The following is a 27,010-nucleotide window of genomic DNA, read 5'->3' as shown; positions in this document are numbered from 1 at the left end:
TTTTTTTTACAATAAAACTGCAGAATGAAACCATAAAATATGCTAAAATAAAGAGACAACATAACCGTAAAATATGTATAGAAAACAAAGTTTTCACAATTAAAATGACTAGGCTGTTTTACTAGAGCAGAGACCCTCTAGTCTAAATCACAAAGAAAAATGACTGTAATTATGATACTGTTTTGTCATTTGACTTGTTATATGTTATACATAAATAGGCTAATCATTCTTTTGTGCTCTGGGAATATATTCCTATAGTCCTATGTTCCTTAGGACACAAAAATGCAGGGCCTTTTCATAGCAGACATTTTGACATAACAAAAAAAAAACATAGGTGTATTATAAGCTGCCGAACAGAAAAACCGGGCCTTTAAGAAGACAAATGTGAGGCATTAGCAGGAAGACATGGGGAAAACTGTCAAATTGTATGGTCCAACTACAGTACTACTATTTTTTCCATGTCAATACTTTATTTAGAAACATAAAGTAACATGTTCAGATTTTTCATTACAAAAATGTCAGTAAATATATTTCACATTACTAAAATAATATTAAAATAAAATAAATTATACAACAAATAAAATGTAAGGAAAGAAAAAAAAATATATATATATATTTTTTTGATTGAATGAAAGAAAAGAAAAAACAATTGGGGTCTGTTAAACAATTGGAATACATTTGAAATGACTAAATAATGTAATAGTTTTTCCAACTTAATTTTACTACAAAACTACTGTTTCACTGACCTGGCTGGATTAATTACACCTGTGCTTTTCTATTTTGTCCAGCAGGGGTCAGCAAACTACATTAAAACAACAAGCGGACGGACACAACCTAGTTGACGTTAGCTAGCTGCTAAACTACATATCCAGCATACACAGAACATTATAATCCTGTTGAAGTTGTCTTTCTGGCTAAATAAGTAAGTAAGTCTAATATTCACTGTTCTAAGTTAACTCTGTGTAAGTCTTCACTAACTCTTGGGGAAATATCTCGCGGTTTTTAGCTTAATGTAGCATTAGCAGACGTTTCAGTGTTTCATTCAGGGTTCACTCTACTAATCTATAGTTTAGTTAACCTTAATTATTTGCATATATATACGTCAACGTTAGAAGGTGTAGCCTATAGTTAACAGTGTATTTCATTTTAAAACATTTTGTAATTATATTATAATTTAATTCATCTGAAAATAATATATGAAGGATAAAGCAAGAACTGAAGGGAACACTACACAGACTTGAATGAGTGAAGATACATAAATATATACATTAGAATCAGGTTGTTTTTGTGACCATTCACATATATAAATTCACATTCAAGATAAGAAGTTTTTAAGAGAAAAATAGGTTGTCAGTATCTTTTAGAAAATTTAAAAATATATATATATATTTCCTAATAAATGACCTTTAGTTCCATTTCAAATACACCTTCAACATAAATTCAATATGATTGGTCTGTGCCTAAAGTGTATTAAGAAAATAATATTGGCTACCTCTTAACAATTTCTTCAGCTACAATTTTCCCCCCAAAACAATCCTGTTCAGAGAATATGCAGACTTGCTCACTTACCTACCTAACTTTACCTTTTCCATTTGTCATTTCAGTGTTCTTTCTCATAATTGTGACTTTTCCTGTAGCCATGAAGGCAGCATCAGCCTCCTTGCACAGGCGCACTGTCCTCCTGTAAGTAAGATGAACAAGGTGTGTTGTGTGTGTGTGTGTTGTGTGTGTGTGTGTGTGTGTGTGTGTGTGTGTGTGTGAACAAGTGAGTGAGTAGCTTGATAGTCACAGTCAATGGCCATATCATTACAGCCTTATTTTTCATATTTGAATCATTGGTGATGATGAGACGTGTGGTATGTGTGTGGGCAGGGTGGCTTAATCGATCTTTATCTGTCCTCTGGATGCTTGAAAAATACATACTGCTATATGCAAATTACTTTTACCTTGCTGTTTTGAAAACTACCAGGATTATACGCCTAAAACAGTATGCTTTAGGCCGATCAGGCTAATATGTTGTCTTACTATCTGCCCTTTGTAATATAATACTCTATGAAACACACTTTTTCTTTACACACTATTGTACACTTACAATAGTGCTGATTTGTAATATGTGTTCGTAGCCTAACAAATACATTTACCATATGTGTATAACACCTTTGTACATTTGCTATGGTATTATTGTGAATTAACAGGCTACTGTATAAATCAGAGTCGGAGCACCCCTTGCTGGAATTAAAATAAATTACACCGGTGCCACGTCAGAGGGTGAACTGTTAGTAGATTAATTTCTCATAGTGGAGACCTGGTCTGTCAAACAGTCAAAAATAGGTGCTTAGTAGAAGTAAGTTGTCAAAATTACACAATATTAGCATGAAAATGTATTCAAAATGTGCAGATGACATTGATATTGTATTGGACACTGTCCTTCAGTTTGTCTACTTGGCATCACAAGACACATTAAAGGTATACTATGTAACAATTCTGGTTTGTAAACACAGCAGTCAAACTTGGCCCCCTCCTCCACGGCTCAACAAGAGAGAGAGAGAGAGAGAGCAGCGGTAGTCGAGCGAGCTAGAGAGTAAATGAAGAGAGGGAGCGGCGTTAGCGAGAACAAAGCAGTGAATCGGAGAAATAAAACTTTATTTTCTGATAGTTTAGTGGTGGTTGCGCTCTAAAGCACAAATAAACACGCAAACACACCTCCGTACAACTCTGCGGGATGTTGCGGCATTACCAGATGTTGTGTGAATGCAGCCCAAGCGCGTGTGACTCACCTCAGCCACGCCCACGGTCAAACAGACACAGACCTGCAGTTATTTATACATCCATTACACAGACAGAGAGCAGAGGAGAGAGACAGCGACAGCGATGTGACCTGGTCGCTACCATTTTATAAAGTCCTGACTTCATCTAGGTGCTGTTATTGGCTGGGGGCTACACATCCACCGCCCAAAGACTGACACCCAAAAATGTCCCGAGCTCAGCAAAATAAGAAGAGAAGAAAAAAAATACAGGTAGAGGACAGGGTCTCTCTGCAGATACAGACACCGCCAAACCAGAGAAGCAGCAATCGAGTTGACTGACTTACAAGCAGACTAAACTATTTACCTTCTGCTACGTAAACCTGTTGGCTCACCTCAAATAATGATTTATGAGCATATAGGCAGGTCAGGTATTTATGTAACATTCACAATTTGAAGGAATTGTCACAAAAAATGTTTTCAAGATGCCCCTGAGCAAAGTAACTAGAATGTGGTATAACTAGGTACTTTCTAGGTGTAAATGTGTGTTTACCTGAAACAGGAGCAGGATGTGCTAACAAAATGTGCATGCATGCTGGTAAACATTTTCTAAACAAACAAAACACAAATGATTTGATTTATTTTTGACTGTCTTGGAAAGTTGCTATGTTTGTATCAGCAGAAAACAAAAACTCTGAGAAGGAGACATACAGTAAAGATGGTAGCATGTATTTAGAATTTAACAAGAAACCAGGAACTATGTTGAGGGTTCCTTATAAAGGCATCATTCAACATTCATGCTTTACCCCCATGTACTTAGTCTAAGTTGAGAACATTTAAGGAGGGATATGAATTTTATCAGTGTAAAGATTTCTCCCCCTGAAGAGCTCATGCATGCTAAACCTCTTTCCCAAATGACTGAAACCAGTAAATATATAAATAACATTTAAGTGTTGCAAAATAACATTACATATTTTGTACAATACTCATAAAAGATGCTACCCTTACCTTTTTGCTTTCATGTGTCCATCCATCTATATTTGTGTGTGTATCAGGACCTGAATCAGCAGCTTCCAGACAGTAAAGCAAACCTGCAGGAGGAATTGACCCACATGAAGCACGAGTGGATCGTCCTGGCTGTTAAGGACCGGCTTGGTCTCCGAGGAGAAGTGCTTTCAGCAACCGTGCCGACAACAGCACAAACAGGGTGAGTACAGAACGGATGCAGGAAGTGAAAAACACATTGAGACAACATTAGGACGCAGGGTAGTTTGTTGCCATCACAGACCGTTATTCATTCAGGTGATTAAACCCCTCAGTATTTGGGGAATCCTGTGGCTGACATCTGTGTACTGCACAAACCGTAGTCCCAGTCCTAACCACAAGAGGCAGTATAGCATCACAGACAGCCCCGATATGTTGGTATCAGATTTCTAACTGCATTTATTTCACCTCACTCAGTGAAGAGACTGAAATCATTGTTGGCATATAGTTCACAAGGAAGCAATGTAACTCCTAACGTCGTCACAGAGTACCACAGAGGTGAAAACCGATCTCCAATCTGACCATCAGAGAAAATGAAAATGTGTAAACTATTATTGAAATTCTAAATACCATGGTCAGAAACATGTAACATAAACAAGGTAACAACTGTGTGATATAACATTTTGTGTTACTAGATTGACTGTGACTGAAAAAGGCAGTTAATATACCAAAAGAAAAACACAGTTAAGATAAGAAAGAGGACACCCTACAAGTGTGGAACAGAAAGGAGTAATAATATTAACTAGAATGGCACTCGGGAGAGCGCAAACCTCCGCCAAGGTGCGTGACTTTAAAAACAGATCACAGCTAACAGCTGGCGGTACCGCGAGGTGGTTGTCTTATTATTAACACGGCGTGTTTCCGTGTAACGTATCGGCGGATGCCTCTCTCATTCAGCAGCCTTGTTATGTCTGTATAACGTTACACTACGTTGTCTCTCATCCCGTCATCTACCGCTTTTTTTTCTTTCTCACCGCGGGCGGCCAGCAGCTCCCGCCGCACCTCGATGTCTCGCAACACATCCACACACGTATCTCTCTGCTCTCAGAAGGAAGGAGGCGGGGTCACGCGTCATCAACGCGTCATCAGTCTCACTGCGCATGTGTTCTACCCTGTGGTCTTAACACTCAGGCTGATCGGAATCCTTAAAAAAAATTCCGGCTGGGGAAATCCCACATCATCTGTGGGCAACTGCTCCCTCAACACTCATTAATCATTACTTTCAGATACATGTAGGTTTTGCAGGAATGATTTTAATTCACCTAAACGGTCATTTCAGCAATATGAGACCAACCTGGGTTTAGGTAAGCATCACATTGGTAAAGAGGAAGCTATTGCACTAAAGTGAGTGTTACTTTTTTGAATTTAAGGTGAAATTGAATGTGTAAACACTTTAACTGAAAGAAATTAAACAAATTATGTAATTATCTAACTTGTGTTAGACTGTATAGTCATGTGTATTTTGTATATATTAGTATGGTGATGGTTTATTTGTAAATACAGTTAATTCATTTATTTGGGGAGTGTTCAGGTGTCCTTTATTGTTGGGAGGGTCCATTTGGTAATCAGGCCAGCTGGAAAAGGAGCCTGAGGTTGAGAGCTAATTTGTCATAGCAAGGTGGGGGTGGAATGCTTTTTCAGTCAAGGGAGTCTGTTTTACCTGGGAGAAGCCCGTTTCATTGTCCAGCTACCTTTTTTTGCCACGGGTGAAATGTGAAGTTCTTTTTGTCACTTGCTGAAAAATAACCAGTAAAAAGAAAGATAGTCTGACTTATCGGCTCATCTTTCAACCAAGTCATACACCTCCATCCCGCCTGGATTTCCATCCTGGTTGTAAGGACATACAAGTACATAAAAGCCAACCAATGACATTAAAGACTTTTACCCATGAAACCCAGTCATTATAAACAACAGAAGACACTGCTCTGTGCTGTGTAGCATGAGAGAAAGGAGGGGTAAGCACCTAGACAGGTTGGGTTCGGCCAGATCTGCATACCTTTCAATCACTGCATTTCAAAGAAAAACACAAAGACAGTCAGTCATTCATGAAGACAGCCACTTCCTGATTTATCCTCCAGTGTTGTCTTCGTCATAACGACTGAGCACTTCTGAACATCAGGGCTTAGCTTCTGTACAAGCAGCGCACAGCACACAGGGGCGTCTGAAGCAGGAGGAGGTTTAAGAGTAAATGGTAAGTAGAATCAATAATTAGACTATATTCTGCAGGGAAATGTATTGTGTATCTATATACTGGCATAGTGTACATCAATATGTAACTCATGTGAAAGATACATTATGTTTCTCTCCAAATGCATTTTTTTTTTTCAAAGATTTAGCTCATGGATTATGGGCTGATCATCTTTGTGCTCACAGGTTGGTGCCTCTTGATTGATTATTCCGGCTGTTCGTCTTTTTAAGCAATGACAACTTAAGCAGTCTTCACTGAGACAAAGAGGACAACTTATAAGACAGAAAATGCATAAAATGACGACAACTCTTATTTAGTGTTTGTTAATTAATCAGTTGTTTGATATAATGGGTATTTTCCTGCACAGGTTTTTAGGGCAGGAATTCTAAGTACAGATTTTAAAAAATAAATCATATTCAGGTCCAGTCAAGTCAATTTTATTTATATAGTCTGATATCACAAATTTGCCTAAAGGGGATTTAAAATCTCTACAGTCTTCAGCATACAACATCCTCTATCCTTAGACCCTCGATTCAGATCAGGAAAAACTCCCCAAAAAACCTTTTTAAATGAAAGAAACCTCAGAGGAAGGTGAGGTGTGGAAGGTGTGCCGACAGGAAGGTGTGCCGTACTGTATGTCTTTATGTATGTAATTATATACATAGTCATACTGTACAGATATTTCTTCACATTTGCTTTGCTTCCTGTTTTATCTAAAAGAGTCTTTTTTTTAAATCTCACTGGAGTCCAGTGCCTTAACAGCTCACATTTGTCTGCTCAGTTTCACCTGCTTATTTATTTCCGAACAGTGAATCATGCACTGTGAGACAGACTGAAACGTGATCAGGCTGAAGCTGAATGACAAAATGTTAAAACATTAAGTGATTAAATCCAGCAGGTCTGGTTCAGGTTTAATGAAGCATTCATTGTTTTCACACGCTATGTGGTCGTGATACAAAACAACCCAGTCTGTGAAATGGTGGGGAGGGAGGGTTATTTTTCTCACAGTGCAGAAATACAGCCTTTAAACTCCTTTCAAAGTGTTGTTTACTGTTCTGTACTGAGAGTTAGCGTACAAAAATCTCAGCAATGTGGAAGAAGCTCTGGAAAGCCCCACAGCATTGTTGTTGAATCCACCTGATGCCTCTTCAAATTCACTGTAAAACAACATAGAGAATATACATATATATATTTATTTTTTTAAAAAGCAAGTTTTATTACAAACTGAATATGCTTTGTTTTAGGAGCACTGGTCAGTGTTGGCTCTGCCCAAACTCGTCAGTACTACTTTGTGAGCACTCCACTGAACTGGACTGAAGCCCAGAGCTTCTGCAGACAGGTCTACACCGACCTGGCCACCGCAGATAGCACAGCTGACGTCAGTGCCGTTATCAGCACCACGTCGAACTACACAGGCAAGTTCTCAATATTGGAATCGTACATAACATTTATACCATGGTCTGTTTGAATACTTGATTCTGATTGGCTGCAGGATGTCCGTTAATTCCTGATAATGGACACCTACTTAGTAGTTAATCTGAAACTGTCTGTTCAGTTCAGTTCAATCAGAATATCTTATTTACAACACTGAATGTAAAGTTAGTTACAACGTTACAAAGTTAGTTAGTTAGTTAGCTGTATTCGAAACCGCATACTATACTAGTAGTACGTACTGATTTGGCCAAAATGTAGTATGTAGTATGCAGTATGCGAACAAAAGCAAAGTCTACAGTATGCCAAAAAATACCCGGATGCCGTACTGATTTGGAAAAAGCCGTCAGTATGCATCGGACCAGTGTACCTTGCCTACTGTATCCCACAATGCAAAGCGCTGGACCGCTACAGGCTACAATTAAAATAACAAGCCAAAAATGGCTCGTTTTTTGTGCATTTTTCGGCCCTAAATTCACTTCTGAAAGTTTTTGAGGCCAGAAATTAACTGTGTAGATTTTTAATATCCGCAGTTTTACGAAGTTAGATGGCGAATCGAACATTTGTTCCACCGTTGTCGGAGTTTAGAAGCTCCACAAAAAGCAGTGACAGCTAGCTAGCGCCTGCTGGAGCCGCTGCCAGCCAGCCGTGTAGTCACGCTCAGAGACCGCTATGAGCTGCTGGAGCTCTCTAGAGACCAGTCTGTAGACGAGGGGCTTTTATTTCCTTGTTGACGGATAGTTTGTTTACATATCACAACACAGATGCCCATTATAAATTGACAGGAACCTTTGTTTATCTGACTTTTTGGAGTCGAAAAGCTCCACAATCGCCCGCGGGCCGGCCACAGAGCAGCAGAGTGGCGAGGGAAGAGGCGAGGGAAAGAGCCTCCTCTGACGGGGCAGAGAGATAATATGCTGAGACAACATGACCCTATTTAACATTACTCTAATATCTGGAGGGAGATCAGTCCACTCTGTTGTTGCTGTAACTGAAAAAGCAGTTTGAGTAACGTAGATTTTGTGGATCAATGTTTTATATTTCCCGTCTCCCCTCGTTGATGATCCTGTTTGTCTCACTTCATTATGAGCTGATAGGACAAATAGTTTAAACCTGCAGTAGCTTATAAAGTAAATACGCATAACATAAATAAAAAAATCAAAGTTGTATTTTTCGATAATATTGTAATAGTGGTACGAGTTAATTTTTTTGTCCAGCGCTTCAAGAGCTGGTTTAAAGGCTAAAGCCTGGTCTAGCATACTGCAAAATACATCGCTTTAACCGTCACATACTGCATACTACTGAGGAACGCAGTATGTACTGTATGCTGCATACTGCGTCAGTAATATGTAGTAGGCGGTCACTGTTTTTCAGCGGTACACAATGTTATTAGCTTGCTTAGCTTTATGCTAGCGTTATGCTAATCAAAATTTGGTGAACGGGATGGTAATGATTGTTCCAGGGAAATGGAGTCATGGATTTTGGTTGCAATATGCATGAAAATACAAATGAATGGTCTTAATTCTGTTTTAATTTAGCAAGTGACCATGGTATAAGCGGGATAAAGTCCTTCAAGGTGTCCATAATCGGCAATTAACGGACTTCGCGGAGACTGTGGGTTGGTCGGTTCTGGCCCCCCCCGTCGCCCATTAATTCCTGATAATGCGACACCTCGTCATACATACATAATGTTTATATACAGTATATGTAGAACCATAGACATACACAAAAGTCAGGCAACAACCAAGTTTTTGATAAACTAACTATGAATTGATAGAATTATTAAATATGATCATGTGGAAATGTGAAAGAACAACAAAAGCCTTCAATGAAAAAAGGGAGACATAATTTAAGCGATGATCAGTGAAATCATTCACATTTTATGTCTGTTCACCATATAAAACCTTTCTAATGCAGCCGTTTTATATAATGAACATCTTTTTCGAACAGGCAAGGCTTGGATAGGTCTCTATGATGATTTGGTGAGCAGCTGGAGGTGGTCCCTGAGTGACAGCAGCTTCTACGGTGAAGGAGAAACAGAGTTTAGAAACTGGTATGACGATCAGCCCAACAATCTCGAAGGACAACAGTACTGTGTGGAGCTTATTACTGGGAGACCATACTTTGGGACTTGGGGAGACAGTGACTGCAACGCCCAACAACGCTTTGTGTGCTACAACGGTTAGTTCTCTTATAGGGTATAAATTAAGAAAGAGCCAAATGGATCCTCTACATTACATTTCCAGAAACATCTCACCACTGCTATGTATTTGTTATGAGGAGGTGACATGAGAGTATCCCACAGAATCCAAATAAAAATGAGTGTTGTGATTCCATCCTGACATTGTTTACAACTTCTCTTCATCCGTATATTTCCAGGTACAGTAAACGACACATCATCCTTTGTTAAGGTCGACACACTTTCAAATTGGACTGAAGCTCAGAGATTCTGCAGGGAGAATTATGTCGATCTAGCCAGGTAGAGTATGCACTAATGAATACTCCAAGACATAGTACAGAAATGCAACCAAGCAATATCTGTTTTGCCTCACCAGTTATGCTCATACATGCTGCTGTTTCTCTCTCAGTATACGAAATTGGACGGACAATGACATCATCACCAACCTGGCAGGTGGTGACTTTGTGTGGATAGGTCTGCACCGGGAAAAACTGTGGTCCGATGGGAGCCCCTCTCTGTTTCGACACTGGGCCAACGAGCAACCAAGCTCCGGCGCAGAGGAATGTGTCACCACGTCGTTCAATGACTCAGGGCGGTGGTCTGATGATAACTGCTTCCTCAGATTACCATTCATCTGTTACACAACAAGTAATGCATCTTATTTCTGCTCAGACTTTATAGAAGCTCATGATTGGATTAAGATAGTTCTGTGATGTATATTAGAAAATATACAATATATCATAACTTTAATTCACGCTGAAAGATAAGCATGTACATGGTTAAGTCTGGAAAAAATGGAAAGAAAAGCAGAAACAAGAATACTGTGTGTATTTTTACAAGTAAGGAAGGCCATACTATACAGCTATAGAGCTTTTATAACTTGTTCTGTCTGTCTCAGTTCCACCCGATGCAGAAGGCTTCAGATCAACAGGACAGGATGAGACCAGTATCACTCTGCAGTGGAATAAAGTGAACCAAACTGACAGCTTTATTCTCCAGTTTAATGGTTCAGAGATAAACATCACTGCACCAGATGGAGATGGACCAGTAACTCACACAGTCTCATCTCTCACTGCTGGAACTAAATACACATTCACTCTCTTCTCTGTGTTTGAGAGCATCAGAAGCAGAGGAGTAAACATTGCTGCAGTCACTGGTGAGATATGTCACTATATTTCTATGCACTGTATCTCCTTAGCTAGCCATTATCTGATTTTCAATGGACTTGTCAGTGCCAGTAGGAACATTGAGATTTTTACTTACAGTCCTTCGTTAAAGAAATAATATGTTACATTTGTTTTTTGCTGTTTGTAAACACACGGCAGTCAAAGTTGGCCACTCATTGGCTCAATAAGTGAGCGGGGGATTGAGAGCAACGATGGTCGAATGAGCTATAGAATGAATGACGAGAGGGAGCAGCGTTAGTGAGAACAAAGCAGTGAATCAGAGAAATAAAGCGTTATTTTCTGATTGTTTCACAATAGTTGCGTTCTAAAGCACAAATAAATAAACACCTAAGTACGCATCACCCTACGGGAAGGTGCCGAGTTGCCGGATTTTGAATGAACGCAGCCGAAGGGCAGACTTCATCCTGTACGCTATGAATGTGACTCAGCGCTGCTCTCAGTCGAACTACAGACAGAGACAGAGGAACAGTGGGAACACTGGAGCACATGCACATAAAAACACACAACCCGTTCCTATCTGTCAAATACGGCTGCTTTGTATCTGACAGAGCCAAAGTGGGACTTGTGCGTCAGAATCAGACGCGGAGGGGCGTGACAAAGTGGCAGTATTTGACGACTTGAACGGGCTGCACACCCAACGAGCATCTATTGGTTAGGGGTTACACCCCCACGTGGGTCTCAAAGGATGTTCGCTGACGCCCAGAAGAGTCCCGAACACAGCAAAATAATAAGTAAAGACTAAATACAGGCAGAGGGCTGCAGGGTCTCTATAGATGCACACACCACCAAACATTTCTAGTGGCGCATAAGTGATGATTTAGAGGGGCATTTTTTCTATCAGTCATACATTGTTTTTTAGAAAATTCCTGTCTATTATACTTTCAATACAGTTTCTCAATGCTGTTTTTCTGTCTCAGCTTCTCCAAATGCAGAAAGCTTCAGATCAACAGAACAGGATGAGACCAGTATCACTCTGCAGTGGAATAAAGTGAACAACAATGTCGGCTTTATTCTCCAGTTTAATGGTTCAGAGATAAACATCACTGCACCAGATGGAGATGGACCAGTAACTCAAACAGTCTCATCTCTCACTGCTGGAACTAAATACACATTCACTCTCTTCTCTGTGTTTGAGAGCGTCAGAAGCAGAGGAGTAAACATTACTGCAGCCACTGGTGAGATACTTTACTTAATTACTATTGAGTATAGCAAATGATTTGATGGGTATAATATTCACTTGATGAATGAGAGTTGTTTTTTTTAGAAAATTCCTGCATATTATACTTTTAATACACTTTGTCAATAATGTTTTTCTTTCTCAGCTCCTCCAAATGCAGAAAGCTTCAGATCAACAGGACAAAATGAGACCAGAATCACTCTGCAGTGGAATAAAGTGAACAACAATGTCAGCTTTATTCTCCAGTTTAATGGTTCAGAGATAAACATCACTGCACCAGATGGAGATGGACCAGTAACTCACACAGTCTCATCTCTCACTGCTGGAACTAAATACACATTCACTCTCTTCTCTGTGTTTGAGAGCGTCAGAAGCAGAGGAGTAAACATTGCTGCAGCCACTGGTGAGATATGTCACTATATTTCTATGCACTGTATCTCCTTAGCTAGCCATCATCTGATTTTCACTGCACTTGTCAGTGCCAGTAGGAACATTGAGACTTTTACTTACAGTCCTTCGTTAAAGAAATAATATGTTACATTTGTTTTTTGCTGTTTGTAAACACACGGCAGTCAAAGTTGGCCACTGGTTGGCTCAATAAGTGAGCGAGGGAGAGAGAGAGCAACGATGGTTGAATGAGCTATAGAATGAATGAAGAGAGGGAGCAGCGTTAGTGAGAACAAAGCAGTGAATCAGAGAAATAAAGCGTTATTTTCTGATTGTTTCACAATAGTTGCGTTCTAAAGCACAAATAAATAAACACCTAAGTACGCATCACCCTACGGGAAGGTGCCGAGTTGCCGGATTTTGAATGAACGCAGCCGAAGGGCAGACTTCATCCTGTACGCTATGAATGTGACTCAGCGCTGCTCTCAGTCGAACTACAGACAGAGACAGAGGAACAGTGGGAACACTGGAGCACATGCACATAAAAACACACAACCCGTTCCTATCTGTCAAATACGGCTGCTTTGTATCTGACAGAGCCAAAGTGGGACTTGTGCGTCAGAATCAGACGCGGAGGGGCGTGACAAAGTGGCAGTATTTGACGACTTGAACGGGCTGCACACCCAACGAGCATCTATTGGTTAGGGGTTACACCCCCACGTGGGTCTCAAAGGATGTTCGCTGACGCCCAGAAGAGTCCCGAACACAGCAAAATAATAAGTAAAGACTAAATACAGGCAGAGGGCTGCAGGGTCTCTATAGATGCACACACCACCAAACATTTCTAGTGGCGCATAAGTGATGATTTAGAGGGGCATTTTTTCTATCAGTCATACATTGTTTTTTAGAAAATTCCTGTCTATTATACTTTCAATACAGTTTCTCAATGCTGTTTTTCTGTCTCAGCTTCTCCAAATGCAGAAAGCTTCAGATCAACAGAACAGGATGAGACCAGTATCACTCTGCAGTGGAATAAAGTGAACAACAATGTCGGCTTTATTCTCCAGTTTAATGGTTCAGAGATAAACATCACTGCACCAGATGGAGATGGACCAGTAACTCAAACAGTCTCATCTCTCACTGCTGGAACTAAATACACATTCACTCTCTTCTCTGTGTTTGAGAGCGTCAGAAGCAGAGGAGTAAACATTACTGCAGCCACTGGTGAGATACTTTACTTAATTACTATTGAGTATAGCAAATGATTTGATGGGTATAATATTCACTTGATGAATGAGAGTTGTTTTTTTTAGAAAATTCCTGCATATTATACTTTTAATACACTTTGTCAATAATGTTTTTCTTTCTCAGCTCCTCCAAATGCAGAAAGCTTCAGATCAACAGGACAAAATGAGACCAGAATCACTCTGCAGTGGAATAAAGTGAACAACAATGTCAGCTTTATTCTCCAGTTTAATGGTTCAGAGATAAACATCACTGCACCAGATGGAGATGGACCAGTAACTCACACAGTCTCATCTCTCACTGCTGGAACTAAATACACATTCACTCTCTTCTCTGTGTTTGAGAGCGTCAGAAGCAGAGGAGTAAACATTGCTGCAGTCACTGGTGAGATACTTGACTTCATTATTTTACACTGTAGCTGCCTATCAAACCATCATCTGCTTTTCACACCAGTGTAAAATGAACATGTATTTATTTGCTGGTCATTATATTTCCTCATTTAATGTCCCACTTCACAGCATACACAGTATGTGCTTTTAAACAAAGTAAAAATATCACATTTAAAACTCCTTTTGATTCTTTTTTTTAAATTATTGATCAGATCTCTTACTAAACAAAAATGCTATTTGTCATATTTAAAACATGAAAATTTAATCCAGGAGTTGTAGACTGTCTCACTTCTTATGTTCCTTATACGCAACGCCAGATTTCATTCATCTGGGACGTAAATAAGGGAATCACTATAAAGATTTTAGAGAACAAAGGTCAGTTTTAAAGAAATGTATTATTTTGATAAATTCATTCACTGCTCCTTTTCTGTCTCAGCTCCTCGAAACGCAGAAAGCTTCAGATCAACAGGACAAAATGAGACCAGAATCACTCTGCAGTGGAATAAAGTGAAGAACAATGTCGGCTTTATTCTCCAGTTTAATGGTAAAGAGACTAACATCACTGCACCATTTGGAGATGGACTAGTAACTCACACAGCCTGAGAGCGTCAGAAGCAGTGGAGTAAACATTACTGCAGCCATTGTTAAGATACTTGACTTACTTTCTATGCAGTATAGACTCAAGTTAGGACTCAACACTACAGTAAAACCAGAATATGTTTGATATTATACTATTCACTCACTGAATCTGCATTTACATTTAACATAGTACTGTATTCGCCTACACAGTAAAATGTTATATTCAGCCAAAAAGATCAAATTTGAGAGTCCTTCAAGTTACTTTTTTTTAGTACGTCTTTGGTCTCAAATGCTGTGTGATCTGTTTAAGTTCTGTTTAAAATCTGACACTTGGATTCACAAACAAAACGCTTTCTAATTCAAACACCGGTTGCACTTTTTTTCACCCATTGTGTGCATACATTTGCACGTAGGGATGCAAAATGGATCATCTTCAACCAGCCAAAAGGATCATTGACACTTTTACTGACAGTCCTTTGTTAATACAATTTCTCACGGCTCCTTTTCCTTTCTCAATTCCTCAAAACGCAGGACGCTCAATATCAACAAGTGAAAATGTGACCATTATCAGTATGCAGTGGAATAAAGTGGGCAACTACGTCAACTTTATTCTCCAGTTTAATGGTTCAGAGATAAACATCACTGCACCAGATGGAGATGGACCAGTAACTCACACAGTCTCATCTCTCACTGCTGGAACTAAATACACATTCACTCTCTTCTCTGTGTTTGAGAGCGTCAGAAGCAGAGGAGTAAACATTGCTGCAGCCACTGGTGAGATACTTTACTTCATTACTATTGAGTATAGCAAATGATTTGATGGGTATAATATTCACTCACTGAATCTGCACTCAAATTTAACTTAATACGGTATTCACCTACACCAGGGGTCAGCAACCTGCGGCTCCGGAGCCACATGCGGCTCTTTAGCCCCTCTCCAGGGGCTCCCTGTGGATTTTTAAAATGACAGAGTATTAGGGCCACATTGAGGAAAAAAAATAAATCAGAGATTTCGAAAATAAAGTCATAATATTACGAGAATAAAGTCAAAGGTTTACGAGGAAAAAAGTCGTAGTATTATGAGAATAAAGTCATAATATTATAAAGTAGTAATTTTACGTGTTATTTTCTTTTTTTCTCGTAATATTATGAGTGTTTTCTCAAAGTTATGACTTTATTTTCGTTATATTACGACTTTTTTCTTGTAAAGTTAGGACTTTATTCTCGTAATATTACAACTTCTTTTCTCGTAATATTATGACTTTATTCTGGAAATCTCAGATGTTTTCCCTCAATGTGACCCTAATACTCTGTAGTACATTTGCACTTTGGCCCTCACTGCATTAGACTTATATACTATATACTTAGACTATAAGCTGTGTTACCTTCATCACAATGCTCAAATATTTTGCGGCTCCAGACAGATTTTTTTTTGTTTTTTGCCTAAAATGGCTCTTTTGATAGTAAAGGTTGCTGACCCCTGACCTACACAGTAAAATGTTATTTTCAACCAGAAAGATCAAATTTGAGTTTTGTTTAAGTTCCAATAGTATTTTTTTTTAGTACGCCTCTGGTCTCAAATGCTGTGTGATTTTTTAAAATTCTGTATAAAATGTGACACTTGGATTCAAAAACATAATGCTTTCTAAATGAAACACCTCATTCTGAGCATTAATTTTCATGTGGGAATGCAAAATGAATCATTATATCACCCAGAGGGTTTGAGTTCATAAAATTAATTTATTTTTTCCGTCTCAGCTCCTCCGAACGCAGGAAGCTTCAAATCAGCAGGACATAATGAGACCAGAATCACTCTGCAGTGGAATAAAGTGAACAACAATGTCAGCTTTATTCTCCAGTTTAATGGTTCAGAGATAAACATCACTGCACCAGATGGAGATGGACCAGTAACTCACACAGTCTCATCTCTCACTGCTGGAACTAAATACACATTCACTCTCTTCTCTGTGTTTGAGAGCATCAGAAGCAGAGGAGTAAACATCGCTGCAATCACTGGTAAGATATACGATTTCAAAAAGATGCACTGTTGTAACTCAGTGAGCCATCACGTTATTTTCAGTGTGACAGTGTAAAACTAAAATGTATTTGCTCTCTGCCATTGTGTCACTAAATGTTCAGCTCCTCTACTTACACAGTATATGAATTTTAAATCGAGTACTTTATTAGCCAACACATTAAACTCCTTAATTTTCTTGTCGTAATCCAACTTAAAGGGATAGTTTGGGTGTTTTGTAATGGGGTTGTATGAGGTACGTATCCATAGTCAGTGTATTACCTACAGTAGCACAGAAGCAAAGCAATGTCCTCCTGTGGACGGGGGCAGCAAAAAAAAATATTTTAGCCACCTAAAAGAAAGGCCCACCAAAAAAAAAATATCAGTTTAATTGTACACAATATTTAGAATATTTTCGCCGGTTTACCTTGCCGTGAGACAGCTATACAGTCTATGTTTCCGAACTGAAGCCGTTATCGATGCTTTCGCCAAAGTCACCAGGCTCCATTGAAAAAACTGTAATTTTACCTGGCAGAACACGGGAGGTGCTGGTCTGCCGCTGCCTCCATCGGTTAGTTTGTTTGTGTTATGTCGAGACTTTGGTTAGTTTGGATTCACCAAAGTCACACAACAATACAGAAAAAAAAAATCGAGGCAGCGGTAGACCAGCAACCCTCAGGTTCTGCGAGGTAAAATTACTGTTTTTATTTGTCAATTTGGCGAATTTGTCTTTGATGAGAGCATAGATGGATCCAGCGGCTTCAGTTCCCCATCGGAAACGGCTGTCTGAAGGGAAGGTAAAGCGGTGAAAATATTTCAAATATAGCGTACACTTAAACTGAGATTGATTTTTTTAGGCGAGCCTTTCTTTTAGGTGTCTAAAATAAGTTTTGCTGCCGCCCCCGTCCACAGTAGTACATTGCTTTGGTTCCATTCTGTAACTCCTGTCTGCTTCTCCAAGCTGGTTGCGTGCCGACCGTCATCTACTTTAGGTAATACACCGACTACGGATAAGTGCCTCATACAACCCCACTTCATAACACCTGAATTATCCCTTTAAAGGGCTTTTCATTTTTGAGTTCCTCATTTATTGTTCATTACAGCTGTCTCGTCCAATACACTCACACAGTGATTCGGTTAAAGATGGGATCGACGATGTTGGAAAGCTAGCATAATTTGAAAGTAGAATCGCCTCAGGAGCTCCATCTAAAAATGGGATGCAAAATGAAGCAACTTTGACAGCCAGTTGGTGAATGAATATTTTTTTACATACTTTTTTGATAATATCATCCCCTTCTCTTTTTCCGTCTCAGCTCCTCCGAACGCAGAAAGCTTCAGATCAACAGGACAAAATGAGACCAGTATCACTCTGCAGTGGAATAAAGTGAACAACAATGTCAGCTTTATGCTCCAGTTTAATGGTTCAGAGATAAACATCACTGCACCAGATGGAGATGGACCAGTAATTCACACAGTCTCATCTCTCACTGCTGGAACTAAATACACATTCACTCTCTTCTCTGTGTTTGAGAGCGTCAGAAGCAGAGGAGTAAACATTACTGCAGCCACTGGTGAGATATGTCACTTAATGAATGTGTTTTTAAGCAGTCATAAGACTGTTTCACACAAGAATATACTATATGATGAAATATACATTTGAATAGCTAGCCTAATATAGATATGGTTTACGAGCTTAGTTACAATGTAGTTGTATTAACTAACAGTTTGCAGCAACAAAAGCTTCACTTAATTCAAACTAAAGTTTATATTACACTATAGATACATTTCTATATCACATTTTCAAGAGTTATCAACAATCAGTTCATCTTAATATATTCCTCTTTCCATGTAAACAAACACCATCTTGCCAAAACTCCTTCAACTCTGCGTCCTACAACAAAAGGGCCTCGTAAGTATATACATTTAATTTTAATTAATTAATCACAGCTATATAATTTTTTTAACTTATGTTTCTTGTATTTGTTATAATGTTTGGATCTACTTTAACTGTTGCTAAAACAGACTGCTCTTCCTTACATTCACTTAAAACCAGAAAATAAATCTGCTTCACAATTATATAAATAAATAAAAAGATTTTAAATGTTTTTAAAGTAGTAGCGTGTACAGAGTAGATGTCAAACGTTTTTTTTTTAAGGCTACAGTACAATCATTTTATATGTCATCAATTTATGTAAGAATAAAATTTGTGTTCATACTGTGTTATATACTGTATATTATTATATATATTAATCATAGTAACTAATTGTAAAAACTGAAGCAAGTATAGTTTTATGGTTATTATATTCAAAATGATCTTGAATACTCTGCTATATTAATGCAATACATCATCCATCTCTATTATCGTGTGTTTTATTTTCTGTTTTTGTGTCAACAGATTATGTTGTCGGATTGAACGTCGGATTAAAGTCATCTGTTCGGCTGTCAGAGTCGGACATGGAGAGTATGTTGATGGAGGTGAGACTAACTGCTGCTTTGGTTCATTATTTTCACATGTCATGACTAGTTTGTATTCACTTAATTCAAATAATTTTGCTCTGTCATAACATTTTTTTCTGTTGTTTGTGAATGTTTTTTTTGTTTTTTGTTTTGGTTTTTTTAAATCTAGCTCTTCAGACGATATGGATTGTCGCCACAGTCATTATCCCTGAAGATTCGGAAGACTGATGAGACATGAGACCAGTGGACGAAAGACGAGATAAAAATGAGAGAATGGATCTGCCATGCAAAAACATTTTTTTTTTAAGTTATTTAGACTTGGGAAAAAAAATCAAATTCCAATGAAATGTAGTTACCTCTGTCAAGGCCAAAGGGCCTAGGAAGGAGGTTGTGTTTTCACCGGCGTTGGTTTGATTGTTGGTTTGCTGGTTTGTCCGTTAGCAGGATTACTCCAAAAGTCCGCAACCGATCTGAATGAAATTTTTCAAAGGGGTGGGGTGTGGCACAATGAACAATCCATTAGCGATCCAGGGGGGGGCAGCGACTTACATGAAACCCGCCTTGGCGGAGGTCTGCGCTCTCCGAGTGCACTTCTAGTTTGACAGATAGTTTTAAGACATCCCTACTCCATCATCAATCATCATATTATATTGATTTAGCAGTTACTACACAAAACATTTCAACATACTATTACCGTTTTACACTCTTAGTAAATGATTCAATACATGCGCCAATCACACTGCAACTTTGGATTGCACTGGTCATTTTGTAAAGAGAAAACAGAATTTCTTAAGAAGTATGTTGTTGTTTTTTCCAGGATCTTTTTGAAGTTGTTTCCCTACCATTCACAATTTTTATAATATCATTAATTACCAGCTATTGGGAAATTGCGGAATAAATTTATTAAATAATGTTTATAATAAAGTAACTTTCGATAAATTTTGAGGTAAATATTGGGGTAATTTGGCAGTAATTCCAAAGAAATTTCTAAAATAGGTTACTTGCTAATTGTCACTTAAAGGTCCCTGTAACGACGGCTCGCCGTTACGGGAGTAATATAGTATTTTGTGTGTATGTTTAACTATAATTACTAGACATATGGATTATTGAATACACTTAATGAACACACAGAGGTATTAATTAATTAAAACAGTCAATAACATGCCAAACTTACTTCTGCCGGTTTCCGTTTCCCAAGGTGCGCGGGTGAAAGAGATCCCCGGGGACTCGCGCCCTATTAATAGTTCCGGGAGGGCGAAACCAGTGGGAAGTGGGTGGAGGGAAGTTCGGCGGGACTGTTTTGTGTGTATTTGTGAAAGGGTAATGTTTATGGATATTTATTGAAGATAGTTAGGTGTGTATGTATTTATTAAGAGGATTTATATGTGGGAAATGGCTTTATGTACATAAATGTGGATATTTTTGTATATTGGTGTGGTGTTGTGTTTTGGAAATGGTGTGGGCCAATTGAGGGGAGTATAAAAACCATGAGTTTGGGTCCATTTGGGGGAATACTACGGTGGAGGCAACATGTGTGACGGGTGTGAAAAGGAAAATAAATGCTTCTATGCTGAAATGCCATCCAGACTGATCCTCATTTCCTCCATGACCGCTCGGGGATTCTAACAGTCCCATATTGTAAAAAGTGAGATTTTCATGTTGTTTATATTATAAAGCAGGTTTAAGTGATATATCAATACTGTGAAAGTATCAAAACACTCAATCCATGGAGAAATACACACAGCCCGTATTCAGAAACTGTGCGTTTGAAACAAGCCGTCAGGATTTCTGTTCATTTGTGATGTCACAAATCTACAATATTTACACCGTTTCACTTTTTAAACGTAAACATACTAAATGTGTCCCAGTTTATTTCTTGTTGCAATGTATATGAATGACATCAACTGACAGGATGTAAACATGGACCAAAGCTGTTGCCTAGCAACGCAATGCAACAGCTGTTCCGTTGCCATTCCGTTAAAATGCACTAAAATGGAGCGTTTCAGACAGAGTGTGAATACAGGTATATTCAGACAGTCAGTATGAGAAAAATTATGTGTTTTTTTTATCATTAATGCATGTAAACATGTTCTAGTTGAAACCCAAAATACAAGCATGAACCTGAAAATGAGCATGATATGTCCCCTTTAATTACCATGAAATTTGATGACCTGTAAATGAAGTGTTACCCTTTATTGTTTTACTTTCTTTTTTTACGCCTCAAGTGTGTAGCATGTATTTTCGGACTCATGATGGTCAAGTAGAGCTCACTTGATCCAGGATTTATATATATTTTTTTATTTATTATTTTGTTTTTATTTTAGGTTTTGAAATAACTTTATACAACTTCACTTCCTGTACTTCATGTAAAGGTGTAATAGCAGCAGGGATCATTCGCAAAACAAATCTACTATTCTTAAGATCTTTTCTGTAATAGTTTTATAATTTGTTTGGCATTGTTCATTTGTTATTGTTATAGTATTGTGATAATGTGTGTGAATATATAAAGTATGTTTCTGTCCATTTGAAACAAACAGCCTTGGATTTGTGAAGTGATGAATGTGACTGAGCTTTATTCAAGTACTTCCTTGTTGTTGCTCAGTCCAATGCAAAACAATACAAATACAATTCTATTCTATAATACAATACAAAGGATTTCTACACAATGCAAACCCAGTAAGGCACCTGATCTAGGCATTACTCCTCCCACCCTGGAACAACATGGTGGTTGAAAAGCTCTGGAGGGAAAAACACCTCCCAGAGGGAGTGGTTAATATCGAAACCGGCGAGGACTTTGGCTTCACAACCGCAGTGCCAGTGTTTGCATTTGCTTACTCAGGGGTCACGTTTCACATTCAGCAACAAGGTAGGACCAAGACAAAATAACAGATGGGTATGTGTTAGCGTTCTGATTAAAACAAATACAATCATTTCTCAGTTTTGATTATGTGTCAGGCAGGTTAAATGGAATATAAGAGGGACTAATATTTGAAGCCATTAGTCTTCATCCCAGAGTGCGGTGTGCAGTGAATTATGGCAGTGTGATACTTTAAAACTTGCAGGTTGATGTATGTTAGTCTTTGGATTTTAATTGATGTATTCAATCCGTGTTTCAAGCTAAGCTTACAGAGAGAGAGAGAGACACTGATTTGTGACTGTGCGGCTGGACTTTGGCCAGTGTGCTTTGAATTGTTTAAAGTTAATGATCAGGAAGTTCAGATGTTTCTAGCTGTAATAAAAGTACTTACAATGCCTTCATTGAGGACAATAAAGACAAAAGCTCCCTCTGTGACTCAGACTGTAAATGATTTATTTCTTATTCGTAACCAATTAACGCCAATCTTCTTTCTTTTTTTCAGAGGTCATGGCCTCCCCTAGCGTTCTCCTGTCAGAGGTGCAGTTTCAGTGTTGCATCTGTCAGGAGGTTTTCTCTGAGCCCGTCTCCATCCCCTGCGGCCACAGCTTCTGCTTCACCTGCATCACATCCCACTGGGACGACAGCCTCGCCGTCAGCTGTCCCAAATGTCAGACGGCCTTCGAGGGCCGCCCAGAGCTCTGCGAGAACTCCTTCGCCAAGGAAATGTCAGAGCAGATCCGAGCGAGAAGGCAGAACGGTGTGATGTCAGTGGCGGGACAATTCATACATTGCGACGTGTGCGTGGGGAAGCGAACGAAGGCCCTGAAGTCCTGCCTGGTGTGTCTGACCTCGTACTGCGAGGGTCACCTGGAGCCACACCTGAGAGTCGCCACCTTGAAGATTCACAAGCTGACTGAACCCATGGCGACGCTGGAGACCCGGATGTGTAAAAGGCACCAGAGGCTCCTGGAGCTGTTCTGCAGGAGCGACCAGAGGTGTGTGTGTGTGCTGTGCACCGAGACCGACCACCGCTGTCACGACACCGTCCCCGTGGAGCGAGAGAGTCAGGAGAAGAAGGTGAGGTCCTCATCATCATTGTGCCATCATCCCATCAAATACATTGGCAGCCTTTGGACTTAGTTTTGGTTTTGGTTCCTGTGCTGATGTTCAGGCTCAGATGAAAAGGATCGAGGCTGATGTTCAGCAGATGATCCAGGACCGGCTGCAGAAAGTGGAGGAGATCAAACACTCTGTGGAGCTCAGCAAAGTGAGTCAGAACAGCTTAACTGAACGTTTCCTGTTGGGAAATTGGGCCATTGAAGCAGCAGTTAAAGTGCAGTGTGTGCAAAGCAGACTGGTACAACTATAATAATAATCCCAATACATCTAAAAATATATATTAATATATCTTTATTCTGCTTGGAATCTATTTATATCTACTTATACAAGTACTACTCCCACTGCTATGAGGATCACTTGTTGTAAATATTACTTCTATTTAAAGGTCCCCTTCAGACATGAAAAACATGAAAATATTCTTTCAATAAGTTTGTTGAAAATTCCTGAAACTACACCTACTCCTTCTCCCTCATTTGTGCCCGCAACTGAAGTTTTTAATTTCCTTCGGTGGAAGTGTTCTCTGGGCTTGCCTAAGTGAAGACATTTTAAAAATCGGTCAAACTGTTTGGTTTGTGAGAAACCAAACGAAAAGTGAGTTTTTCTTATCATAATGTATTTAGTATTCAGGCACATGATGGGACTATACTGTTCTTGCGATAGACTCCATATGTTACTCCATATTTTATGAAAAAAACAGTAATCCCATGTGCCCAAATATTAGACATAGTATGATAAGAAAATGTCTGTATCTCAGAAACTACAAGGAGCACAATGTTGAATATCAAAGATATGCACATATGCAGTTTTCCTTTGACTATCAATAAAAGTTAGATTCTTCATGTGATTCAAAATTCAAAGATGTACTGTTAGATACTTCCATAAAGTATGTCCGTACCAAATTCCATGACTTTTGACAGATCGGAACAAATGTTTTGTTATTTTTTCTTATCATACTAAATCTAGTCTTTGGGCACAAATGGGTTAAAAAAAAATCCAGAAACTATGAATATGAAAATATATTTCATTTCGTAACTAACTTAACTACTTCACTGTAAAGTTCATTTTCAGTGTATGTGCACTGGAGGTTTTAAGTTTCCACATCACACTTGTGTAATTTGCATACTGGACCGTGATTGGCTTCCATACTAGTTGTGATGTCACAAAATCCTGCTTGTACGTCCACGTCTTAAAGGTCACATATTGTAAAAAGTGAGATTATCATGTCTTTTATATTATAAAGCAGGTTTAAGTGCTTCATAAATACTGTTAAACTATCAAAACGCTCAATATAAGGACAAATACACACAGCCCGTATTCAGAAATTGTGCGTTGGAAACAAACCGTTAGGATTTCTGTCCATTTGTGATGTCACAAATATACAATATATAGATTATTACATGGTTTTAAACTTAAACATTCTAAATAGGTCCCAGTTGACATCCTGTTGCAGTGTCTGTAAATAACATCAGCCGACATGAAGTAAACATGGACCCAAAATGTTGCTTAGCAACGTAATTCCGTTGCAATTCCGTTGAAATGCACTAAACCGGAGCGTTTCAGACAGAGGATAAATACAGGTATATTCAGGCTGACAGTATGAGGAAAATAAAGGTTTTTTTTAACATGACAGGATGTAAACATGTTCTAGTAGAAACACAAAATACAAGTATGAACCTGAAAATGAGCACGATACGGGACCTTTAAACTGAGTTCCGACTTCAGCAGATGAATGTGAAAACACTTTTCTAGGGTCAAACTCTGCACATACATCATTCTGTACAGTTAGGGTCAAACATCCAGGTAAAGTAAGCAAAACACATTTTTGATTGGAGGGGGAACTTTAAGCAATTATTTTTCTTTTTCATTATCCAATTATCTTCAGGAAAATTCAGAGAGGGACATAGTGGAAAGCACGGAGGTCTTCTCCACTCTGCTTCGCTCCTTGGAGAGACGTCAGGCCGAGCTGGTGGAGATGATCCGGAGGAAGCAGGCGGCAGCAGAGCGGAGAGCGGAGAGACTCGTCGCAGAGCTGGAGCTGGAAATCACCGAGCTGGAGAGGAAAAGGAGTGAGATGGAGCAGCTTTCTCACACCGAGGACCACCTCCATCTCCTGCAGGTCAGGGGTCATCTCACCGCAAGATAATTGATTGATTTGGTAGTTGGTAGAAAAGTTGTTCTTGTCTTTCATCATCATTCCCATCTCACCTCATCTTGTCTTGGCCTCTTCTTTTCTCTTCTTTATTTGACTTCTCCGTGTCAGAGGTTTCCAGCTCTGAGTTGTCCTCCATCTGCCAAAGCCTGCTCTGACATAATCGTCCATTCAGTCACATGTTTGGGGACCGTAAGGAGAGCGGTGGCCGGCATCGAACAGCAGCTTCAGTCGGCTTTAAAAAAGCTTTCCATTCAAGGTCGGCTTCTAAAAAAACATTTTTCATTACTACTATTACATTTAATGTCATGATCACAGATTGAATGCTTGAACATTTTATTTTCAACAATGTGTTCTTCTCAACTTACAGAGCATGAGAAGATGCAGCAGTATGCAGGTACAGTAAAACAATCTCTCATATTGTTCAGCATCTGTCAGTGTTCTCTCCCTCTCTCTCTCATCTTTTGCCCCATTTCTCAACCAAATGAAACATAATGTACCTCGAATAAAACCATTAAATACTGAAAAAATTTGAGAATAATGTTAAAATATCACTGAAAAGAACTGGAAATCTGACGTGTTAGATACAATTACATCTGAAAAAGTTTAGGGCTGCAAGTAACAAGCAAACAACACTTGATTAATCTTTTGATTTTTCTTTATCATGACAACGCATGCAACAGGATACTTATAGACACTGCTAACTGGCATGTAACCGGATATTTGTAACACTGAGAGAAAGTGTGATTTAGTTCCTTTTCATTCAGTATTTTTCTGGACACCTCAACTGATGGAAACCTCAAACAAAAAAAGTATAATTTAATCTTTGGAGAAAGGGGAATTAAAATTCATATAAACTACGTCCGTCTACCAGTTGATGTTCATCTGGACCCGAGGACAGCCAACCCTTGGCTGGTTCTATCAGAGGATGGGAGACGGATCTGTGATGGAGATGTTGAACAGAACCTGGTGGACACACCGGAGCGTTTTGACATGGCACCGTGTGTCCTCGCCACTAGGGTAAATAAACACGTGTTTGTATGTGTTCATCCCTGCAGGGATGTAATGTCTTTCTGTCCCAGTGACCTGATCCTCTCTTGCTACGCAGGGTTTCACCACAGGGAGGCACTACTGGGAGGTAGACGTGGGAGACAAAACGGCATGGGACCTGGGCGTGGCTCGGCACTCGGTCGACAGGAAGGGTGTGGTCACGCTGAGTCCAGAGGACGGTTATTGGACAATTTGTATGAGGAAGGGCTGCGAGTACCGGGCATGTGCGGTACAGGCGGAGCTGCTGTGTCTCTCTCAGAGGCCGCAGGTCGTCGGGGTGTTTCTGGACCACGAGGATGGCACGGTGTCCTTCTATGACGTGGAGGCCAAGTCACACATCTATTCCTTTACACAGTTCCACTTCACCGAGGCCATTTTTCCCTTTTTTAACCCAGACATGTGTGACAGCGGCAGCAACAAATCACCACTTATCATCCGCCCCGTCGGTGGAGTCAACGGAGGAGGGGATTTAGACGACATTACAATATGATGTGCATATTTTTATGTCATGTTCTGTTTTTAAAACACTTTTCTCTGTGGATATGAACACTTTTTTAATTAGATCATTTGTGTTTCATTCACAACAATAAATACTTTCACACATGGATCCTGTTTCTGATTTGCCCCCTCCCTCAATAAACTAAAATGTTGTATATGCTTACCTCTCCTCCTCCTCCTCCTCCTTTTTCTTCTTCCCTTCGCTCGTGCTATCTTAAAAAGTAACACCTTATGTACAGATCTTAGACCTGCCTCGCTCCAATAATAGCCATCCCCATGTCATTACAGGCTAACCACAAAACTGACTTCAGACCAC

The 27,010-nt window shown here is 39.3% G+C and overlaps 2 protein-coding genes and 1 long non-coding RNA gene across 5 annotated transcripts; all 3 read left to right on the top strand.

Moving 5' to 3' along the window:
• Positions 1–810: 810 nt before the first annotated feature.
• Positions 811–26,799, top strand: LOC141760750 (E3 ubiquitin-protein ligase TRIM39-like). Of its 3 annotated transcripts, XM_074623815.1 has the most exons (10): positions 811–922; positions 1,605–1,683; positions 3,800–3,951; positions 22,381–22,955; positions 23,050–23,145; positions 24,880–25,113; positions 25,258–25,405; positions 25,517–25,543; positions 26,021–26,166; positions 26,255–26,799. In XM_074623815.1, the coding sequence occupies exons 4-10, from the start codon at positions 22,386–22,388 to the stop codon at positions 26,684–26,686; spliced, it is 1,653 nt and encodes a 550-aa protein (XP_074479916.1). In that variant the 5' UTR covers positions 811–922; positions 1,605–1,683; positions 3,800–3,951; positions 22,381–22,385; the 3' UTR covers positions 26,687–26,799. The 3 variants fall into 3 exon arrangements, with proteins under 3 accessions (XP_074479916.1, XP_074479914.1, XP_074479915.1); XM_074623813.1 differs by lacking the exons at positions 811–922; positions 1,605–1,683; positions 3,800–3,951 and adding an exon at positions 21,616–21,887; XM_074623814.1 differs by lacking the exons at positions 811–922; positions 1,605–1,683; positions 3,800–3,951 and adding an exon at positions 21,821–21,914.
• Positions 3,230–14,574, top strand: LOC141761272 (tenascin-like). Its single transcript, XM_074624602.1, has 12 exons — positions 3,230–3,244; positions 3,800–3,899; positions 7,221–7,391; positions 9,358–9,588; positions 9,787–9,886; positions 9,996–10,234; positions 10,485–10,742; positions 11,691–11,948; positions 12,096–12,353; positions 13,304–13,561; positions 13,709–13,966; positions 14,408–14,574. The coding sequence occupies exons 1-12, from the start codon at positions 3,230–3,232 to the stop codon at positions 14,572–14,574; spliced, it is 2,313 nt and encodes a 770-aa protein (XP_074480703.1).
• Positions 15,098–18,172, top strand: LOC141760947 (uncharacterized). The gene is made up of 3 exons (XR_012592491.1): positions 15,098–15,324; positions 16,309–16,566; positions 17,878–18,172. It is a non-coding gene; the product is annotated as an uncharacterized LOC141760947 (long non-coding RNA).
• Positions 26,800–27,010: the final 211 nt, after the last annotated feature.

This window comes from Sebastes fasciatus, chromosome 22 (assembly GCF_043250625.1).
Source record: "Sebastes fasciatus isolate fSebFas1 chromosome 22, fSebFas1.pri, whole genome shotgun sequence".
NCBI classification, from domain to species: Eukaryota; Metazoa; Chordata; class Actinopteri; order Perciformes; family Sebastidae; genus Sebastes; species Sebastes fasciatus.
This window is presented reverse-complemented; position numbering and strand designations above follow the sequence as displayed.